This window comes from Rhineura floridana, chromosome 7 (genome assembly GCF_030035675.1).
Source record: "Rhineura floridana isolate rRhiFlo1 chromosome 7, rRhiFlo1.hap2, whole genome shotgun sequence".
NCBI classification, from domain to species: domain Eukaryota; kingdom Metazoa; phylum Chordata; class Lepidosauria; order Squamata; family Rhineuridae; genus Rhineura; species Rhineura floridana.
The window spans coordinates 20787630-20808824 of record NC_084486.1 but is presented as its reverse complement, the minus strand read 5'-3'; the positions used below and the strand labels follow the sequence as shown (position 1 = coordinate 20808824).

General features: G+C 42.0%; 1 protein-coding gene across 1 annotated transcript in view; it reads right to left on the bottom strand.

Moving 5' to 3' along the window:
- CHAT (choline O-acetyltransferase) overlaps nt 1-21195 on the bottom strand; it is a 71296-nt gene that overhangs the window by 7406 nt on the left and 42695 nt on the right. Inside the window, exons 10-12 of the mRNA XM_061634320.1 lie at nt 20587-20709; nt 15052-15193; nt 2758-2820 (exon numbers count right to left, since the gene is read on the bottom strand). Coding sequence (XP_061490304.1) covers nt 2758-2820; nt 15052-15193; nt 20587-20709 — 328 coding nt within the window. The remainder of the gene's footprint in view (nt 1-2757; nt 2821-15051; nt 15194-20586; nt 20710-21195) is intronic.

The window sequence follows — 21195 nt, the reverse complement described above, 5'->3', positions numbered from 1 at the left end:
GAGACTAATGTTGACATGTCCACTGGTGCACATATTCAATGAGTTGTGAGGAAGGATCATAAAACTGAAGAGTGGTCACCATCATTTCTTCCATATCAAGAGGAACAGACCGAAGGATCAATAGAAATATTTGCAATCCAACATGATTTATAAGGCTCTTACCTATGACATTTTTCCAACATAGATTAATATCATGTCTGAAGAGAAAGAGACTGAGGTGGGCTAACAAAATAAAGGGTGAGTCAACATGTGGGGGTGGTGTGGGAGATATACTAAATTACTTTTTTTAAGAGGACAAGTATAAAGAAGTTGTGCTGATTCCCTAACAAAGTGACAATTAAACAAGCTTAGGCTGCAGTTAGTTTGTTAAGAGATGGGTATTTTTCCTGTTTGGTTGAAAGCTATTTGGTTTAGGGTTGCCAACTGGCCAGAAAGAAAATCTGGGTTGACTTTCCTGCTCTTGCACTGTAAACAGGAATTAGGAGGGGAAGCATTTCAGTGCATAGAGATAATGTAATTGAGGCTTTCTCTAATGGGTGATGTATTAATCCAATCTACTGTTTTGTGATGTACTTTGTACTGTTTTTATTAATGTAATTTTGTTATTGATGTTTACATTGTTCACCATCATGATTTTTTTTTCTTGGTTATTTATGTTGATGGTATAGAAATTGTTTCAAACAAATTATAAATCTCCTACTAATTGTTGCAGCAGATCAAACGGCTGATAAAGACCCAGCTGCCAGAGCCAACTCAAAAGTTGGCAACTTTCATCTGGTTTCAGGCTATAGGTTTGTCACTATTCACATCTGAATGATGAGCTACACAAATGTTTGGAAGTGTGCTACTTTAAAAGTAATTAGGAAATGTAAATGATGAAAGCTGACAGGAAATTTATATGCAAACTTCAAAAATTAAATTCTTGTGCCTACTGTAGGATGTACCATTAATTATTATTTTTTTCGGTTTACATCCGAAACTAACTCCAAAACACAGAGATTTGTCATCCATTTATTAGCATGCCAGTCTTGGGATTAGGTGAATGATCTGATAGCAAGTACTAAAGCTAGGCAAGGGTGAACTCAGTCCTCAAGAGCAGAGACCATCTGGACTTCCTAAGTAATAGCAAGATGTATGTTTAGGATTGGAGCCAGACTAACTTAGTTGCATGTGGATCCCACTGAAATGAATGAATCTTCAGTTTGTCATGGCTAACATTTTTACATTGATTTCAATGGGACTGAAGTATAAGTAACTTAAGTCTGGATCTAACTTTTTTTTTTTTTAGAAAAAAACTCCCTCCCCCACAAAACCTCTAATGAAATCTTATCGGTGAAACGGGATCTGAAAATTCAAAAATACCTCAACAATTTAAACTTGGTTCAACAAATTCCATTAGATTGTTCTGCCATTAGGGCTCTGTGAGAATCTTATACATTTGGATAACTGAGAGGAAAGCATTCATTGTCATTTACACTTAAGTGGCACCTTATTATTCATTGTGCAAATAATGATCCAAATCATTCAATAGACCAAGATATAGCATGTCATTAAAATATTAATAACAATAATAATATTTGAGAGTTGGTGAAGCATAGTGCCTAAGAGACTAAGCTATGCATTAGGAAATCTCTAGTTTGAATCTTGCCGTGAACTCACAAGGTGGTCTTAAGCATGTCACTCTTTCTCTGCTTCAGTCTCTCCATCTGCAATATGGGGGAGAATAAGACTGACTTATCTTACAGGGTTGTTGCGAAGATCACAACAAAATAATACACGTAAAGCACTTTGAACATTTGAAAATGCTATACAAAAGGCAGCCTGCCTTCTTCCTGGCATGCTAGTTTTCTATATGAGGAAGGTTACCTATATCTAAGATCCTCTGTGGCGCAGAGTGGTAAGCGGCGGTAACGCAGCTGAAAGCTCTGCTCATGGCCGGAGTTCGATTCCAACGGAAGGAGGAAGTCGAATATCTGGTAAAAGGGGTCGAGGTCCACTCAGCCTTCCATCCATCCGTGGTTGGTAAAATGAGTACCGCTGGGGGGTAAAGAAAGGCCGGGGAAGGAACTGGCAATCCCACCCCATGTATACGGTCTGCCTAGTAAACGTCACAAGATGGCACCCTAAGAGTTGGAAACGACTCGCACTACAAGTGCGGGGACACCTTTACCTTTTTACCTATATCTACTGTATCTGTCTATCTATATGTATCATTCAAACCCATGATCCTCCCACCGGAACTATGAAGGAGCAGAAAGCTTTGGCCCATTATTTTATTGCTTGTGTAATTTTACACTCTACTGTCCTTTACACCGCAGCTCATATGCCAGCTAATGAACATCTTGAAATGCAATGCTTTGGAACCAATTTTATACACATTACCATCTGAACCAGCCTTCGCCAACCTGGTGCTTTCCAGATGTTTTGGTCTACATTTTAGATTGCAACCCCCATAAGCCCCAGTCAGCACAGTCATGCTGACTGGGGCTGATGGGAGTTGCAGTCCAAACGTTTGGAGGACACCAGGTTGGCAAAACTAGAACAGTTGATGCTGTTCACATTCCAAATCAGGTAAAGACATCTTTAGTCTAATGTGCTCTACATTTTATGGAAACATATAGAATACAATCAGTGACTAGGTTTCATGTTTTAATCCAGCACCTGACCTTAGATGAATGAATCAGTTTGGTTTCATGATTAGGTGTGTGCTGATGGACAAAACAATTGGTTTTTATCAAGACAGAATGTTTTGCTTACCAAAATAGTGTAATTGGTCTGAGCTGATATTGCATCCTTAAATTGCTGCATTTTCTCATTGTCCTATAGGCAAAGAAGAAACAAAGTTTTGGAAATACCTCCATAATGAATTGGCAAAACACTTTGGTTACCCAACAGACTGCTTAATTCTCATTGAAGCCAATACACGGAGAGCGGCTTTTACAAGCAGCTAACTTAAACCCTTAGAGAGAGTGTGTGACATAGTGGTTAGAGTGTTGGACTACGACTTGGGAGACCAGGGTTTGAATCCCCACACAGCCATGAAGCTCACTGGGTGACCTTGGGCCAGTCACTGCCTCTCAGCCTCAGAGGGAGGCAATGGTAAACCCCTCTGAATACCGCTTACCATGAAAACCCTATTCATAGGGTCGCTGTAAGTCAGAATCAACTTGAAGGCAGTCCATTTCCATTTTCAAATTAAACCCTTTGCTAGTCCAAATATTTGTTTTGCGGTAGACAGTAGTGTAGTGGCAAATTGAGAAGTTCAGGGTCACTTCATAATAGTCACAGCCTTGTCCCCTCACAGCCATGCCCCTTCTAAGATTATTATTATTATTATTATTATTATTATTATTATTATTATTTTATTTTATTTATACCCTGCCTTTTGGCCAAAGACCTTCAAGGCAGCTTACAAGAAAAATAAACACAGGTATAAAAATACAATAATATACAATATAAACAATACAATATACCAAAATTAAATTAAATGGAAACAACATTATCATCATCAAGATTATACAACCTTCTAAGATTATAGAATAATCTGGCCATGCGTGAATACTGCTTTCTGCTTCTCTGTCACTGTCACCAATTGATTGTCCTTTATCACTGTCAGAGATATTTCTTGAATTATTGAATTCAGTGTCTACATGTTTATCTCCTAATGCTACCAAACTCTGATGATGTAGATGGGGTGCTATCATCAGGATTCACTGTCTCTTCTTCTGCAGTTACAGAGTGAGAACTCTCCATATCTTGTCCTGGCTTTGTGAAGAAGGAACTAACAATGGCTGGCTTGCATTTGACATTCATTGAAACTCATGTCAGTGGTTAACACACTCCCATTTCATGGTGATTAGCTCATAGGATGCTGGAGACAGGGTCCCTCACCCTGCTGGGACCTGCCCCCCCTCAAAAGTGAGGGTTCTAAGACCCTCTGGACAACTATACCCCTGGGGTAGTTACTTAGAATAAACTGGATGCCTATTCCATTGAGAAATTACACTTAAGTATTTTAAAGTCAGAGCAAATGACTCATCTGGACACCTTTGGAAGACTGTTATATCTGTGCAATCCTAAGCATGTTTACTTAAAAGTCACTCCTACAGATTTCAATGGGGCTTATTCCCTAGGACATGTTCTCAGGATTGCAGCCTAAGATTTTAGGTTGGTTGTATGGAATCTGGAACAATGAGAATCAAAACAACACCTTTCTCTGACTTGACATGTTAATTTTTGCAACCATGAGAGACAATGAGTGCTTCTACATTGCAGTTTATTGTGGTCACAGCGCTGCTTGTGTGTGGAAGGTTTTTGGAGCATCTCGATAACATTGTCCTCATCAACATACCATCACTGAAGAGTGTTATGGGTTTTTTTGCCTTTCCAGGTATAGTTCTTAAACTTGTGCCTGGCAAGGGTGTGACCCTTTGGTGCGAGCCGAAGGGTGAGGGCAAAAGGGCTTTCATCCCGTGGCTCTCAGCCCAAGTGCAAGATGCTGGCTGGCAAGACATTAATGGAGCAGGCCAACTCAGAGCATGGCTGCTGTTGGCTGCTACAATCCCAGGCTCCTGTTCTGGGTGTTCAATAAAGAACTTTTTCTTCAAGAGAGACAGGAAAAACCCAACATTCAAGATGGTTCCCAGGCCTACAAACTGTTCTGAATGCCATCTTTGGGATCCCATGGAAACTTTCTTTTTCATGAAAATTTGGGGGTGATTTGCATCTGTTGGGCCCTGGATGAGAGCCAGGGTGGATGGGTGGAATCCTGGGTGAGGGCCAGGAGGCTGGGAGATGCTGAGTGGGGAAGTGTGAAGGAATTGTTTTGGTATTTATTTGTTAATTTGTATCATCATGTATTATGTATGTATTTGTATTTTTTTGTATATTTTTAATATTTGTTGTTGTTTTTCTCTTCTGCACACCGCTTTGAGATATTTTTATATATATTAGGTGGTATAGAAATAAATAAAAAATCTCCCCGGCTGATTTCATCTGGATTTAATGTTTCCACTGACAATCTGTAAGTAAAATATAAGTAGAAACGGTAAATCTGGATTAAATGAGTGGCGGGGAGGGGGGAATAGGCAGGGCCAATCAGAGCGGGGGTCTGGGCCTCACTCAAAGGGGTCCTCAAATTTAGAGATTTGTGATTTTTTTGGCATTGGATTAGTTTTGCAACTTGGTTTCTGCGCATTGAATCAAAATGTGATACAATCCCTCAGCTTGGTGCTGCAAATTTAAGCAAATAAGATCCTTATTTTGTTTTTGTGTGTCATCATTTTTTATTTTTATTATGGCTTGTGACTTCAAAAGTTGGAAGTGGCCCGGGCCTCTCTGGATCTCTGAGAGGCCTGGAAATGGAATGGCATTTTAATGAGGATAATGTCATGTGGATGTTGCTAAAAACTTGCCTGCATGTGCAGCACCGTGCCAACATAACCTGTTGTGTGGAAGCACCCAGTGATTACTTTACTTAGCCTGAACATGTAGTAGATTTTATTCATCATAGACAAGGAGCAGATCATTTAAGACTAAAAACTAATTTGCTTACTTTGAATAGTCAAAGAACAGATCCAACTACAATAATTTTTCTTGTTGCCAAAAAAGGTTTGACAAGAGTTATTGGCAATATGTTTTTGTTACTTTGGAGAACTTTGGATTTCCTGAACAATTCAATTCATAAAGTGGATCAGAATTGCATATTTCTCTCTGAAATCTCAATTAAGGACAAATGGAATCCTTTCAGATCCATTTGATTTACAGAGAAGAACAAGACAAGGCCTCACTCTTTCTCCTTTAATATTTGATTTATGTTTGGAACCATTGGCATGTGCAATTAGAGAGAATATGGAAATTTATGGTTTCACACACGCACAAGCAGAATTTAAACTAGCTTTGTATGCAGATAATTTGCTATTATTTATTAGTAGACTTGAAACATCTATATTGGGATTAATTATATTAATTGATATGTTGTTAGAATTTCAGGGTATATGATAAATTGGTCAAAATCTGAACTAATGGTGATGGTGAAGTGTAAGTCATCTCTCTTGTTTGCCAGTTGGCATTTTCATTGGTGCCCACAGGATGTAACATATTTAGAGATTTTGGTTCCTGCAGATATCTCTCAAATAATTAAAATAAATTTAAACAGGTTGATAATGGAAATCTCCGAGATTTGGAAAGATGGGCATTACTTAAACTTACTATTTGAAGTGAGGTTAGAATCATAGAATAGTAGAGTTGGAAGGGGCCTATAAGACCATTGAGTCCAACCCCCTGCTCAGTGCGGAATCCAACTTAAAGCAGACCCAGGTTAATACACTTAAGATGAAAATTTTGTCACAGATAATATATGTACTGTGTGGTGTTTGTTTATATATTTCCCAAACATATTTTGAGAAGATTGATGCAATATTTTGGAAATTTATTTAGGGTAATTCTCCACTTTGAATATCACTTTCAAACATGCAGCTGTCTATATTTAAAGGAGGATTTAACTTTCTAGACATACGTCTTTATTATAAGGCGTATCTGTTAGCATATATGAATGATAAGTCTTATTTTCTATGATTTCCCCAGGATGGGTATCTTTAGAGGTGGGATAACTAGTACTTTTTTTGGATGGGCAGTGCTAGGGTCTAGATACGTAAAAAAGAAAGGACTTGTACTACCTTCAATTTTAGCGACTAGAGCAGCCTTTCCCAACCAGTGTGCCTCCAGATGTTGTTGGACCACAACTCCCATCAGCCTCAGCCAGCATTGCCAATGGTCAGGAAGATGGGAGTTGTGGTCCAACAACATCTGGAGGCACACTGGTTGGGAAAGGCTGGACTAGAGAGACACCTTGTATATTAGCAGTTACAGTTTGATCCATACCTTCATACTAAATTAAGTTTATGGGTAACCCAGATTTGAAGAGGCAATCCTTTTTGTGGAAGAATTTGGTAGATTGTGGGATTTATGCGCAGAATTAGCTGATAGGAACAGAGAACTTCTGCAATTTCCTATATTGCAGTTTAGATATCATTTACCAATGAGTGCTGAATAGCAATATTTACAATTACAACACCTGTGGGTGTCTATCTGTGCCCTGTCTGCTGTGAGTACTTCAGCATCCCCTCAATTATTGGAAGGAATAATTGGATCTTGACAGAAAACCAAACCCATAACTGTTGTTTATAAATATTTATTGGAAACATGTAAAGTGAAAGTTCAGGACCTTAGGGAAGAATGAAACAGGAAGTTAGAATTTGCTCTACAACCTAAACAGTGGAAAATTGCTTTAGCATCTATACAAAATGTTTCTACAGATTTAAAATCGAGATTGATTCAGCAAAAATTGGTATCTCAGGTACATTGGACTCCATAACATCTTTATAGGAAGGCACTGCCTAATTGAGATAGATGCTGGAGGTGCAATGCTGGAAATGCTTCACTGAGGCACATGAGGTAGACACATCCTTTGATATTTTCTTTTTGGTCTGAAATAATTGTGCATATTAACTTTATTTTGGCAAAATCTTTGAAATTTGAAGATGTTAATGCACTTTTAAATTATATTCCTGCAGTATGGGGATTAATGACATGATGAGAATGGACTTTACTCAGCATGGCCAATGGTCAGGGATCATGGGAGGTATAGTCCAACAACATCTGGAAGGCCACAGATTCCCCATCCCTGCCCTCCTCCTTTTCATTAGCTGCATCTTGTGGAGTGGAAACTCACAGTGTGATGACAATGTCATCGCACATATTTTAAATCACTGTTATAGGTTTGGAGGGTTAGTTTGAATGTCATCTTTGGAGTCCCCTCTATACCTGTGGTCTGATTCCTGTAAGATGGGATTCTAGATAAAAAAAATGTTGTTAAAGTGGTCAAACCTGTCTCCTTGTTACCTTCATGGTTCCAGGCAAGTTTGTTAAGTATCTCCTTGCATGACTAAAGAGTACAGATGATTAACTGCCATAGAAATTACTGCTAGCTGGAGACCAGGAACCAATCTTGTCTTGGATTAGCCTGGGAAGTGACTGAGAGGCATGCTGTCTGTGCTGAATCCACAGGGAGCAATCACTTTCAGGGAGCAAGATCTGTTGGAGCGTTATGCTGTGAGCTCTTCCATTTTATACTCAGTCTATATATATGTGTAAATAAAACCATATATCATAAAGACATTATAGTCTCTAGTGACCTTCATTCTAAGGTAATCAAATCCAAGGTATGCTTTGGCATCTCTGATATCTCTCACCACTTGGACTCTGAGGTGCACTTAACATTACCAAATATTACTAAGGGCAAGTGGAAGAGATGATGTGGGTCACTCTTTTGGCACTGGTATAACACATTGTTCTACTTTTAAACTGGAAGCAGATGACAAGCTTTTTTTTTCAGAGTTAAAAGTGGAATGACGAAGGCACTGTCACAATGGTACACTCATCCCACTGTCTTCCCTGCTTGCACATTTCATAGGTTTCTGTGGCACTTCTAAAACATGCACCAAGCCTGTTGGGTCAGATATGAGATCTGGACAAAAGTAGTGAGGGCAGCTATGCCTCTATCATTCCAATGAGTTCCTGAAAATCTATTGTTTCCAGCTGAAAAAAAAGGGGGGGTAGAATTTTTTTAAGACTGCATTTTTTTTAGCTGGAAGGGTTTAATGAGCTGCAATGCTATGAGGTGAGATGGGATAATTACTATAGAAAAATTAAAGTGGAAAAAGGTACAGAATCAGCTCAGAGCTCCCTGCTGGGGTCATTTGTACAGAATTGTTTCACTTAAGGGCCAAGCACACACTTCACACAAATGGGCATAATGGTGCTTTGGCAGACTTTTTTGGGAGGTTGCAATTTTCAGCATTCTGTTTTGTGTGAGTGGGTGCTCAATTCTTTGCTTGCCTGCTTGCCATATAGCACCCCCCAAGCTGTTTTTCTCCTGCAGGAATATAGATGTATGTCTGCCTTTAGAGTGTTATGTGTGTGTGTGTGGGGGGGAGAGCTGGGGAAAGTAGCTGGGTTGATGTGATTTTGAGCTGGAGAATGGCACATGGAGAAATGGTTAACCACTCCTTTCCCTTTCCCTTCAAGCTGCAGACTCCCAATGCTGCTTTCCGTGTGTGTGTGTTTAGGCTTGCCAGGACTCCGGCAATCTGCCGGAGAGTCCGGCAAAAGGGGGCCGTGTCCGGCCTCCGGCTATACTTCAATTTAAAAGGTGGATCTCCGGCTTTTTATTGGCCCCCTCAGCCACGCATGCGCGATTGACCACGCATACGTTGGGCTGCGGCTGGCCGACTTCCGCTCTTTACAATTTCAGGCAGGCAGGCCGCACGCAGGACTTGAGCAGCCGACACAGTGAGGGCGGGACTCCTCCAGCAGCAGCCCCTGCCCGCTCCCGCCACCACCCACAGAGAGAACATACAGGTGGCCGGGGCCCGGGCATGTGAGGGTGATCTGATGGCCCATGGGTGGGTGGAGGCGAGCGGTGGCAGCAGCGGAGGCTAGGCTGGGCCGGCCTGGCTCCGTCTTTCTTAGCCCCAGCCGGCCCGGAGCCAGTTCCCTGCCCTGGGGCTCAGGCTGCTGAAGTCTCTGGTGGGGGGGGGATCGCGATTGCGATCGCGGCCGCAGCCACTGCCGTGGGTGGACTGAGGCGAGTGGTGGGGTGGCAGTGGAGCCCAGGCTGGGCCGGCTCCCTCTTAGCCCCGGCCAAGACGGGGGCCGGGGCCCATCCCATGCGGCTTGCGGCCTGCCTGGCAGCCTCAGCACAGGAGCCGTGGAGGGCAGGCTGGGGCGGCTCCTCCTCCTTAGTCCAGCCGGTTCTCCAGCTCCAGAAAGGACAGCCGGCCGCTTCACCCCTCCTGCTGTTGGCACCGCTGGGGGGGCCCATCGCGGCCGCTGCCGCCCAGGGGTGCCCACAGCAGGAGGGGTGAAGCTGGCGGCCGTCCTTTCCGGAGCAGAGGAACCGGCTCCGGGGCTAAAAAGGAGCCGGCCCGGCATGCCCTCCACGGCTCCTGCTGAGGCTGACAAGCCGCGACACCCGTCTCCTAGCAACCGCTGCTGAGACAGGGCCGATGCAGCGGCCTGCAGGCTCAGCCTCAGCAGGAGCCGTGGAGGGCAGGCTGGGCTGGCTCCTCCTCCTTAGTCCAGCCGGTTCGGAGGTAGGCTGACCGGCCCACTTCTGGTACGTCTGTTAAGGAAGCGTGCTGAAAGGCTTTGAGGGCCTGTTTGGATGTCACACTCTCGCACCTGCAACTCTTTAACTTGATCTCAGGTGCTTGAAGCACTGTTTATTGAAATAACTTTGCACATGCTCGGCGATACTGTCTTTACTTCTTCATTTCTGGGCTGAGCCGTGGTGGTGAAAGCATGTTTCTTGGGGTATTACTGTGCTTGACCCTTGCCTTAAACTAAAATTGGGGATTTGTTAGCTCGGGGCTGCCTCCATACAAATACATGGGCCATAAGAAGAGTAGAGTTAAGGGCAGAAAGGATTTGTTTCTGCAGGACTCCTGTGTTCTTCTCTCCTCTTTGTGTTACTGTGTGTTTTTAAGTGCTTCCATCCTCCAGGGACTTAATTATTTCTTGCCAGGTTAGATTTAAATCTGGCTGTAGAATTCCCCACTTTAGCTTCATATCTGAATTCATGTATTAAACTTTGCAAGACAGTCTATAGTCTGTGTTTTCTTCTCCCCTTCTTTTTTTTAAAAAAAGCTTTCTGTTATCTGTTGCTGTCTGCAAACCCTGAATGATGACAGCATGTGTACTACCAGCTGTCAGATGTTCAATATTATCAAAACAGAAAGAAACTGGCCTGTTTGAAAGCTGCATTTTTATAGAGCCATAATTTTATTAGAGCAATATGGCTTTGGCAACATTCCCCCACCCCTTTTTTCCTTATTTTTTAATTGCAGTTTCTACATACTTTAACCATAAAAAAGTAAATTGAACGATCTTTTTCTGGTCTAAAGTTAATTGTTGGCGAGTTAAAAGTACATCTTTAAGTCTGCAGGCTAGCACATAGGATGACATACACCTCAATCCTCTCCACTTTTATTCAAAAGTAGTTGTTACATATGGTTACAACCTTAGTATTGGGCATTGTAATAAAACATCCCAAAACATGATGATACACTGCTTCTTGAACAATTTGTTCATTGACCAGGGAAGGAAGGAGTCAGTTTACTTACCTGCCATGTGATCCCACTGAGTTTCACCATACTCCAAACTAGGTGGAATCCATGTTAAATGAAGAGTAATGTTGAGTTCAGCTTCAGCATCCCCCACCATGGTCAATGTATGTGCCCTACTTTTGTCTCTTGCATGATGTAGTTCCAAAAGTCTCAGAAGGTAGACTTGTTTAGACAACTATACTGGTTAATTGTGAGACTGACACTACTATAAAAGCTGTCAAATGCTCATTGTTGATAAACCATATTCAATTTCTTTAGTAATTTTTGTCTAATAATAACTTTTGCTTATAAATTGTTTTAAATTTTTTAAATTGTGTTTTAAATTGTTTTTAAAAGATGTGTTTTAAATTTGTATATTTGTTTTTAATGTTTTTAGTTACTGTAAACCTCCCAGAGAGCTTCGGCTGTTGATGGACTTTTTGATGAACTTTGCCTGGTTAAAAAGTTTGTGCCTGAGGTCAGAACATCTGATCTTCCTCTGGATGAGAAATGGGTGCAGTTGCTAAAGAGCATCAGATCAAGAATTCTGGTGAAGGTTGTCAGTGCAGTGTTTGCCATCCCAGTAAGCAATGCTTTCGTGGAGAGAGTGTTTTCACTAATGGGCAATGTATGGACTGACAACAGGAACCGTATGTTACCTTCCCTTGTTAAAGCAGAGCTTTTGTCAAATTAAACTTTGGCATGAACTGTGCTGAGTTTTTTAAATATGTGAAGGAAGAACAAAGGTTGCTTAAAGCTTGTGTTTCAAATGAGAAGTACAAATTCTAAACTCAGCCTGTTTAGTTATTTAACACCAGTTCCTACAGTGAAAGCACCTTGTTCATTCTTTCTGTTTTTCTTTTATAAAGAGTAATACTGTTTATAATGTTTATAATGGTTGAAAACATCCCTTGGATGTCATCCACTTCTCTTTTGTAAGAGAGATAAATGTCTAAATCCAACTGCAATTTCATTGCTTCAGTGGATCTCTACTCTAGTTGGGACTAGATTGATTGGTGATGTAACCTGCCTTTGTTCTCTTAAAGATAGTGTTTGTTAATAAAAAAATTGTTTGTAACCTGGTGCTATTGGTTTTATTTCTGTCACATTTTTACCTTTACCTTAATACTAGAGGTAATTGTATAATTGTGATTGCCAACTGCTTGCCTAGAATGCTCTCCCTTGTCCTTAACATGGCTGCAACCGTATCTACTCAGAAGTAAGTCCTATTTAGTTCAGATCTTGTAAGTTCAGGTCTGTGGCTTCCTTTATGGAATCAATCCATCTCTTGTTTGGCCTTCCTCTTTTTCTACTCCCTTCTGTTTTCCCCAGCATTATTGTCTTTTCTAGTGAATTGTGTCTTCTCATGATGTGTCCAAAGTATGATAACCTCAGTTTCATCATTTTAGCTTCTAGTGATAGTTCTGGTTTAATTTGTTCGGACACCCAATTATTTGTCTGTTTTGCCTAGAATGTCCTCCCTTGTCCTTAACATGGCTGCAACCGTATCTACTCAGAAGTAAGTCCTATTGAGTTCTGTGGGGCTTAGTTCCTTAATAAGCATGTTTACAGTTGCTGCCTTCAGGGGCATCTATCTGTGCTCCCATCTAACATCTCTGCAACACTAAACTCCTTTCTTCCAATAATGGCCAAGTCTGAGGGCACGTAAACCCTTCTTGCCAGAAGCAAGTAAACTAGAAGGCATCAGAACTGCACCTCCCAAGAAATGTCCCTAATGTCCTAGTAAGAGTTCTACCTAGAAGTTGAAGGGTTACGCTGACCCTTTGGTATGTGTTGCTGTGGTTGGTAGGGTATTGCATTTAGGGAAGCATCACTGTCTTTTTTCATTTTCTGTTTGCATTTCATGTACCTTTGACCCTCCTCCCTTACATCCATAGAAGCAACAACAGTGGTTCCATGTGGTCAACTAAACCCCTAAAACCCATTGATGATGTGCCTTGTTGGTTGCATGATGGTTTGTTTTTTGCCCACTAATGGTAAAAGAGAATTCACATATTTGAAAGTGTGGCTGCAGTTGTTGTTCCCAAGCTGCTGCCTGTGAAGGTAGACCAAACCATGGGTGTTTTTTCTCTGTCAATTATTACTCACTGGAATTGGATTGGCTGTCCAAGTGAGTTTATAGCACCCCACAGAGTAGACAGAAAGGGTAGAGAATCTTCTTTCTCTTACACATTTCTCAGACCTCTTTCTGAAGTGAAGGGTCAAATCTGTAAAGAAGTTTGGAGCAGCCACATTACAAGATAAGGGCAGGGCATTCCAGGCAGGGGGTTGTCAACCCTGCTTGGATATGGATGTCTTTGCAGAGGAACCCTAGTCAAGCATTACTAACAGCACAATCCAAACTATCTACTCAGAAGTAAGTCCTGTTGAGTTCTATGGGGCTTAGTTCCTTAATAAGCATGTTTATAATTGCTGCCTTCAGGAGCATCCATCTGTGCTCCCATCTAACATCTCTGCAACACTAGGCTCCTTTCTTCCAATAATGGCCTGGCCTGAGGGCACGTAAACCCTTCTTGCCAGAAGCAAGGAAGCTAGATTAAACGTTCCCTAAAGGTGTTGAACTGTGACTTGGGAGACCAGGGTTCAAATCCCCACACAGCCATGAAGCTCACTGGGTGACCTTGGGCCAGTCACTGCCTCTCAGACTCAGAGGAAGGCAATAGTAAACCACCTCTGACTGAATACTGCTTACCATGAAGACCCTATCTGGGATCAACTTGAAGGCAGTCCATTTCCATTTTGCATCACCCTAAGCTTGTGAGAAAGAATGACCTTATTTTACACCCTATTTTAGGTAAGATTTCTATTTTAATCTCCAGAGAATTTTTTTTGAATGGCATGCTCCAAGCAACTGTGGTTGATACAATGTATCATGCTTAATGATATCACTAGGGCCCGCCCCGTGACGTCACTAGGGCCCGCCCCGTGACGTCACTAGGGCCCGCTCCGTGACGTCACTAGGGCCCGCTCCGTGACGTCACTAGGGCCCGCTCCGTGACGTCACTAGGGCCCGCCCCGTGACGTCACTAGGGCCCGCCCCGTGACGTCACTAGGGCCCGCCCCCATTTTCTCAGGTTTTTGGATGGCTCCGACCTGGCAACCCTATGTATGTTAGAAGCCCACGTGGGCATCATTATATTTGTTTATGTGTTAATATGTAGCTTGCCTCTTACTAAATGCTTAAAAGGCAATCCAACTATCTTTCATATCCTCAGTAAGCTGCATCCATTATTTCAGAAAGTGCATATTTGACAAGGTCATAATTTTAGCACATACCAACAGGTAAAATGTTACTTTAAGCAAAGGACCAAAAGAGCCAATTAACTAAAAATACTCATTTTTTTTCGGAGCCACAAGCCCATAAAGAATCTAGGCCAATATTCCTAGTCAAAGAACCCCTTTTACAAAAATCCTTCTAAATTAATTTGGTTATCACATGATCTATATCGCTGTGGTCAAATCTGAAGAGGTATTAAAAACTTAATTTGGTTCCAAATTATTGGCATGGACAACCTATTCCAGTGATCGCTTGACTGAATGGATTCTGTAACCCAGGGGTTGTTAATCTGTAGCCTGCATGCAGTCCCCAAAAGATTTTTTTTGTGGCCCCCAAGACCCCCCCACTTGTCATTTTTTTTTAAAAAAATAGTTTTTTAAAAAAATTATTGACTGCTCCAGTAGGTACCCTGCTACGATGCCAAAAGGTTTTATTGTGGCAAGAGGGAGGAGAGCCCATTCAGGAGGATCTTGTTGAGAACATCTTATCCAAGTCCCCTGCCCTCAAAAAAAGTCTAGAGCTGACTCTGTTCCAGTAGACTAGACCTCTATCAAATATAAGCAAGAAAATGAGGGAAAATCCACTTACCTGCAGATACAATTTTTTATCAGTCATTCCTTTTACAAAAGCTAAAGCTTCAGGAGTTGCAGATCGAATGTTGTCTACTCTTCCCTCTTCAAACCGCCGTATGGAAGCACTTTCATAGGTGGGAACAAGTCTCCCATACAATCTACAGCCAGGTGAAATATGTATAATGATTTTAGTGCGGGGAGGGTATCAAAAGGGCTGAAATAACAAAATAGTCTATCTGGGTTTCTTGATTTCTATTTAGTATAATACCCCATGTTTATACGAATTGGATTCTATGTGAAGGACAGACGCAGTAGCCCCTTTTTAAATAACAGGATTGATGCCCGTATGGTTGAATTCATTTTGGTTATGCAGTACTAGTAAAGAAATCCTTTATGTCTGACAACAAGGCTAGTAAAACTGTTTGCTTGCTGTAAGCTCCAGGAAAGTGTCATTTGTGCCACATAATAAAATCATTGTGTGATTAATCATTGGCTTGCAGGATGGCAACTAGTTTTATTTCAACACAATAAAAAGCATAGCATTCTGTGACTAAAGAGAGCTATGACAAAGCAGTGATTCTTATACTATGTACCAGGGCATCATACTAATATGCTGTGAGAAGCACTGAAAGTGCCTTAAAAATGTAAGCCACCATATTCCATACATCCACCACTCTTTGCCCATTCGAGTAGAGAGGCCCAGCAGCCTTGATCCTGCCTCTCTCTGCCAATCTATAGGCAGTTTAAAAATGCCAGATGTTTACTTCTGATTGTGGGGAGAGCCGGAAGTGAGAGGCATCTGGAGAAGTCCCATGACAGTTTCACTTTGCTGTAGGTCAAGGGAGTCTAGCTGAGGTCCACTTCACACAGTGACTGCAGTCATACATCATGATAAACTATAAATCATGGCTTACCCTGCACAGCCTGATTATTTCTCCCCACTACCTCTGGGAAGAAAGGAACCATAATCCTTGGTTTAGTGTAACATCCAAACAAGGGATCATGGTTTGTTTTGCTCCCCCCCCCCCGCAATGATAAGCCAAAGTTTGTTCTTGGCTTACCAATCATGGCTTGTTTGAAGGAAACAAACAATTCTCCCTGATTCAGATGTAACACTAAGAAAGGGATTGTGTTTTGTTTCTCTCCAGGGCTAGTGGGAAGGAGAAGAACACAACACTTTTGGCACATTCACAGAAACCATTAACTGTGATTTACTATGACGTGTGAACTGGTACAGTATATTTTTCAGGTGTAAATTTAATAATGGAAAGTGTGAATGTGACAAACTGAAAATGTGTGTATTGAACACAGTTCAGGCTAGCTGCAACTAGGAATGGGGGAGAAATTCAATTCAGTTCACATTTAAAGGTGAACCTACCTAATTCCTACTTTCTGAAACAATATGAGAACTGAAACACAGATATTTTTCAAAATTCACACCTATCTGAACTTTGTGATGCAGTTCTTCAACCAAACAGTACTTACTAAAATGCATATATTAGGGGAAAGTGTGCATGAAAATTAATATATTCACAAACATAACATGCATTAAATTGGGTAAATTTGCTAGCAAAAATGTATACATTAGATAAAACTGCATACAAAGAAGTGTTTATTAGGGGAAACTTCCACTAAAATGCTGACATGAGGATTTTTTTTTAAATTCACAAATTGCTGCAGAAATGTGAAGAACTGAATTTAAGATTGGAAAAGTGAGAAATTAAGAGAACCACCACTGACAGATTTGTCCATCCCTGGCTGCAACGTGCCGTTGAATGTACACTCAGTGCAAAATCCATGTTTAAGACTCCCAGAACATAACTTGGAGGCTCCATCATGGCTGAGCCACTGATAGACCGATTTTCCATGAATGTGCCTAATCTCTTTTTTACAGCCATCTATGCTAGCGGCTGTCATCATGGCTTGTGGCAGTGAATTTCATAAACCAAATGTATGTTGTCCATAGATGTGTGTGTTGCAATGTAATGTGTGAAACGACCTTAATGATGAAGGGTGGTGAAATGACAATGGGCTTCTCTAGAAATGCTAAGCACAGATATCTATATTTTCACCTACTATAGAGTCCTCCTAGACTAGGTTGTGGTTAACAGTTGGCTTTTAGAGGTAGAGCTTTTAAGGGCACCTACAGCAGATGACACATGCAGATAGGATAGCTCATTACATTTGTGGTATTGGGGCTTGCAGCTGAAGGAATGTCCTTTCTTGTTAAAGCTGGAATGTGGTCATAGTATGCTTTGATCAACTGTGTGGAAACGTTTGCAATTTCATGTTTAGATCCCATGGTGAAAAAGCAGTGTTGTGGATGTATGGAAATGTTGGGTATGTTGTTGTCCCCCCCCTTTTATTTAACTTGCTAAAGAGCATTTCAAAGCCATTTATCTGTACTGAATGTGAACCTGGGTCACAGAGTCACAGCTGAACACCTTAATTTTGTAGAATGCCCTTTGTTTACCTCCATCTTCATCTGCCCCTTTTTCTTTAACACTACACTGATAAATGTTTGCTGTCTGGCAAAGCTGCCTTTTTACATGGCTCTAGGGCATCTCATTTAATTTCCCAGCTAAATTCATTATGCTTTAAGAATGGAATGTTTGCTACTATTCAGATTCTAATGGCAAAGAGGATCATCTGCGTACATATAGTCTCATTCGTCTGCTAATTAGGGCCTATTACTCTTCAGCTTGTTTTCCGTAGAGTGGGTTAATGACTGATAGAGTGGGCTTTGTTTTCTTCCTGCCAGACACAAATTGTTGCTGCAAACCTTAAAACACAAACAGAACTCCAGAAATGGTTGGACTGCTTCTGCCTATGGCTATGAGTTTGAAGGCAGCCTAACCTTAGAAGAGTCTACAGCCATACTACTCTGAACACGGCTGATCTTGTCTGATCATGGAAGCTAAGCAGGGCCAAGCCTGGGTAGTACTTGGATGGGAGACTGCCTGGGAATACTGGGTGACATAAGTTAAGAGGAAGGCAATGGTAAACCACCTCTGAATATCTCTTATCATGAAAACCATATGAATATATATATAAAAAAATCCATGGGGTCACCATAAGTTGTAATTGACTTGAAGGCATATAACAACAAACCTTAGAAGTGATAGTTGCAGAGCCATGTGCAGAATCTGGTCTACCGCCAACTCCCTATAAAGTGGCAGGATGTGGGGGCAGAGTGTGGATGGGAGAACTAAAATCTCCCTGCTCCCCACTATCAAAACCACTTTTTCAAAAAAGCCATTTTTCTCTCAGCGCACAGGATAAAAAACCTGAGGGAGGCATACAGGTTTTTTTTTTAAAAAAAAAAAGTTTGGGATGTGAAAGTGTAAATGGAAGAATAACTTCCCCTCTTCCCATATAGAAGCATGAGGATTGTATCCTGCCACACTTCTGTCTAATTGTGTTATAGGATGCAGAATGTAGTGGCGTGATTGTTAACCTGGACAAGAAGGCATCAACATATAACACTGGTTCTGGCTTGACTGCACTGGCTGTTTCTGGGCCCAATTCAGTGTGCTGGATTTGACCTTTAAAGCCTTATACAGCTTGGGAGTCCTAACTCTAGAGGGTTGACTTTTCCTATATGAACCTGCCCAGACCCTGAGTTCATCATCAGAGACCCTTCTCTGTGTGCCACTTCTGAGGGAGATATGGAGGGTAGCGATGGTAGGACTTGTCTGTAGTAGCTCCCGGTCTATGGAATGCTCTCTTCAAGGAAGCCTGCCTCACACTGCCAAGCAAAGATGCTTTACCGGGCATTTGGGTAGTACTATCATTTTTGTTTTTAATAGGTTTATGTATTTTTTAATATACTGTATCCATGTATTTTATTCTTGTCAATTGCTTCAGACTCTCTGTGATGGGAAGTGACACATAAATTCAACAACTAACTCACTAACTAATATCTACAGTCAGATCCAGGTTCAAATCCCTGACCAACCTTGGGCCAGTTCCTACATCTCTCAGCCCAAGGGGTTGCTGTGAGGATAAAATGGGTGTGTGGGACATCTGGCGAACTGGGCTCACTGCTTTGCACTCCGTGGATGAAAGAGGGGATATAAATATATTAAGTGAATAAAATGAGAAGCGCTAGGCTGCTGCCACAAATGGCTGCCACCAAAACAGGGAAATGTAAAGCAGAGGTTGCTGAGGCAAGGGTAGAGTTTGAGAACGGTGCAGCGAAGAGGGAGATGCAGGTGTGATAACTCATGGCAGCCTTTAAGGCCTTTGTACAGATTTCACCTTCTTCTTCTATAACAAGGTCAGTGTTCCCCAAAAATCACACCATTGTGTGTTTTCTAACACCTGCCAGCTGTCTGATACGGATCAGAGGCAGGAAAATACACAGCAGAATGACATCAGGTCACAGGATAAGTTGTCCTTGCCACACTTGGCTCTGCCCTAATTCCCAAGCCACCAGGGAATGAAAAAGTAAGCCTCAATTATCTGATCCAGGATTCTTCCTCCTAGGACTAGCTCCTTCATGAGCCACGTTGAGCCACTTGTCTCAGGTGGCAGATTCGGAAGGGTGGCAGAAAGCCCACACAGACCTCTGCTGCTGCTTGTCTGAGCCCCTGCTGCCATGCCATTGGAGTGAGTGCACTGCACACCAGCCGCTGCTGTGCCGCTTGAGCTCCTGCTGCTGGCAGCCGCTGCCAGACCAAGCACTCCACAGCCAGTCCAGTACCCTGCTGGGTTGCAACTTGTGGAGCACTGCGAATGTGCTGTTGGAGTTGTCGGCAGTGGCGGCAGCTGTCTCGGCCAACACACCAATTCAAACCAAAGGGGAGACAAGCAAGCGGCAGCTTTTGCCCGCCAGGCTGACCGCATCTGGTTAGGGTGGCAGCCACCCATAGGTTGATTGTCTGTTGTTGTGGGAGAAGGCACTAACAAGGATCTCATTCTCAAACCTGCAGCAAAAAAGGGGGAGGTGGCATGGCTGTGACTAACATGAAGGGACTCTGCACTTCTGAACTTGCCACTATACTACTGATTGCAGGTGTGAGCCTCCCAATTCAGACTGAGACCCTGCCAGAAGAGCAGGTGGACATTAACCATTCCCCTTGCCCCCACGGTGGTCCCAATATGGATTGGCTCCAGCTGTCTGCTATTTGCATGAAGAAGAAAGCTCCCATTGGCACCAATGGGAGCTTTCCTCCTGATGCAAATAGTAGGTGAAGGCTCCCCAATTCAGATTGGAAACAAGGGAGACACAGGGTTAAATCCCTCTGCCCCACTGCCACTGTCCCACTCTTGATCATTATCCTCCTCTGCCTGCAACTAATGCTTGAATAACTATTCACACAATTTCCAGTTGTATGAATGATACAACATCTAGCTTAGTTCTCACTCCTCTAAAAGTGAGCAAGAAGGTGGGGTTCCTGAGTAATGAATGAGAAAAGGCTCTGCCCTTTTGCTAATGCTGCCTTCCTGGGGCTCTGCCAGAGCATGCCTTGCTGACAGGCTCAAAATTACTATTTAATTGTTCATTTCAAATAAGAACTGGTTGCTGGTTTGATTTGGGTTTACATACTTGTAAAATGCCAGCTGTAGGGCTACTTGGATGTACGCATCTGGGCTCATCTTCTGCTTCTTGATAAACTCTTTTCCATAGTTTTCAAATTTATAAGCAATAAAATCTAGATTCTTCACCATCCTGGAGAATGAGAGGGGAAAAACCCACCAGAAATGAAAACAGGAAGTTCCCATGTAATTTAATTTTGAAACCTTCCCCCCCCCCCCGGTGTATGCTCCAAAACTGTTGAGCATGTGCCTGGTGATCTTTGCATCCTGGCCATTGCACCAAATCCCTAGGATAATATCTTGTTCAAAGCCATACGATTGTATGGTGAGCTGGAAAATGCAATTCAGAAGAAACAACCTTTGTTAACGGCAGTAGGGAATATGCAAAAACCAAATACTTCAATTCAAATTGTCTACTCAAATGAGTTGCTTACTGTCACTCTTGCCTATACATTCTCTCCACATTCCATAAGTCTAGGCTTATTCATTGGCTTGCTTAGAGTGCACCACGAGTACTGTACAAACAGAGACTGCTGTTTGCATTTTATGCAAAGGCTAAACACTGTATCCAATTTACTTCCTGTCATGTTTTGCAGTCATTATTTATGTGACAGGAACA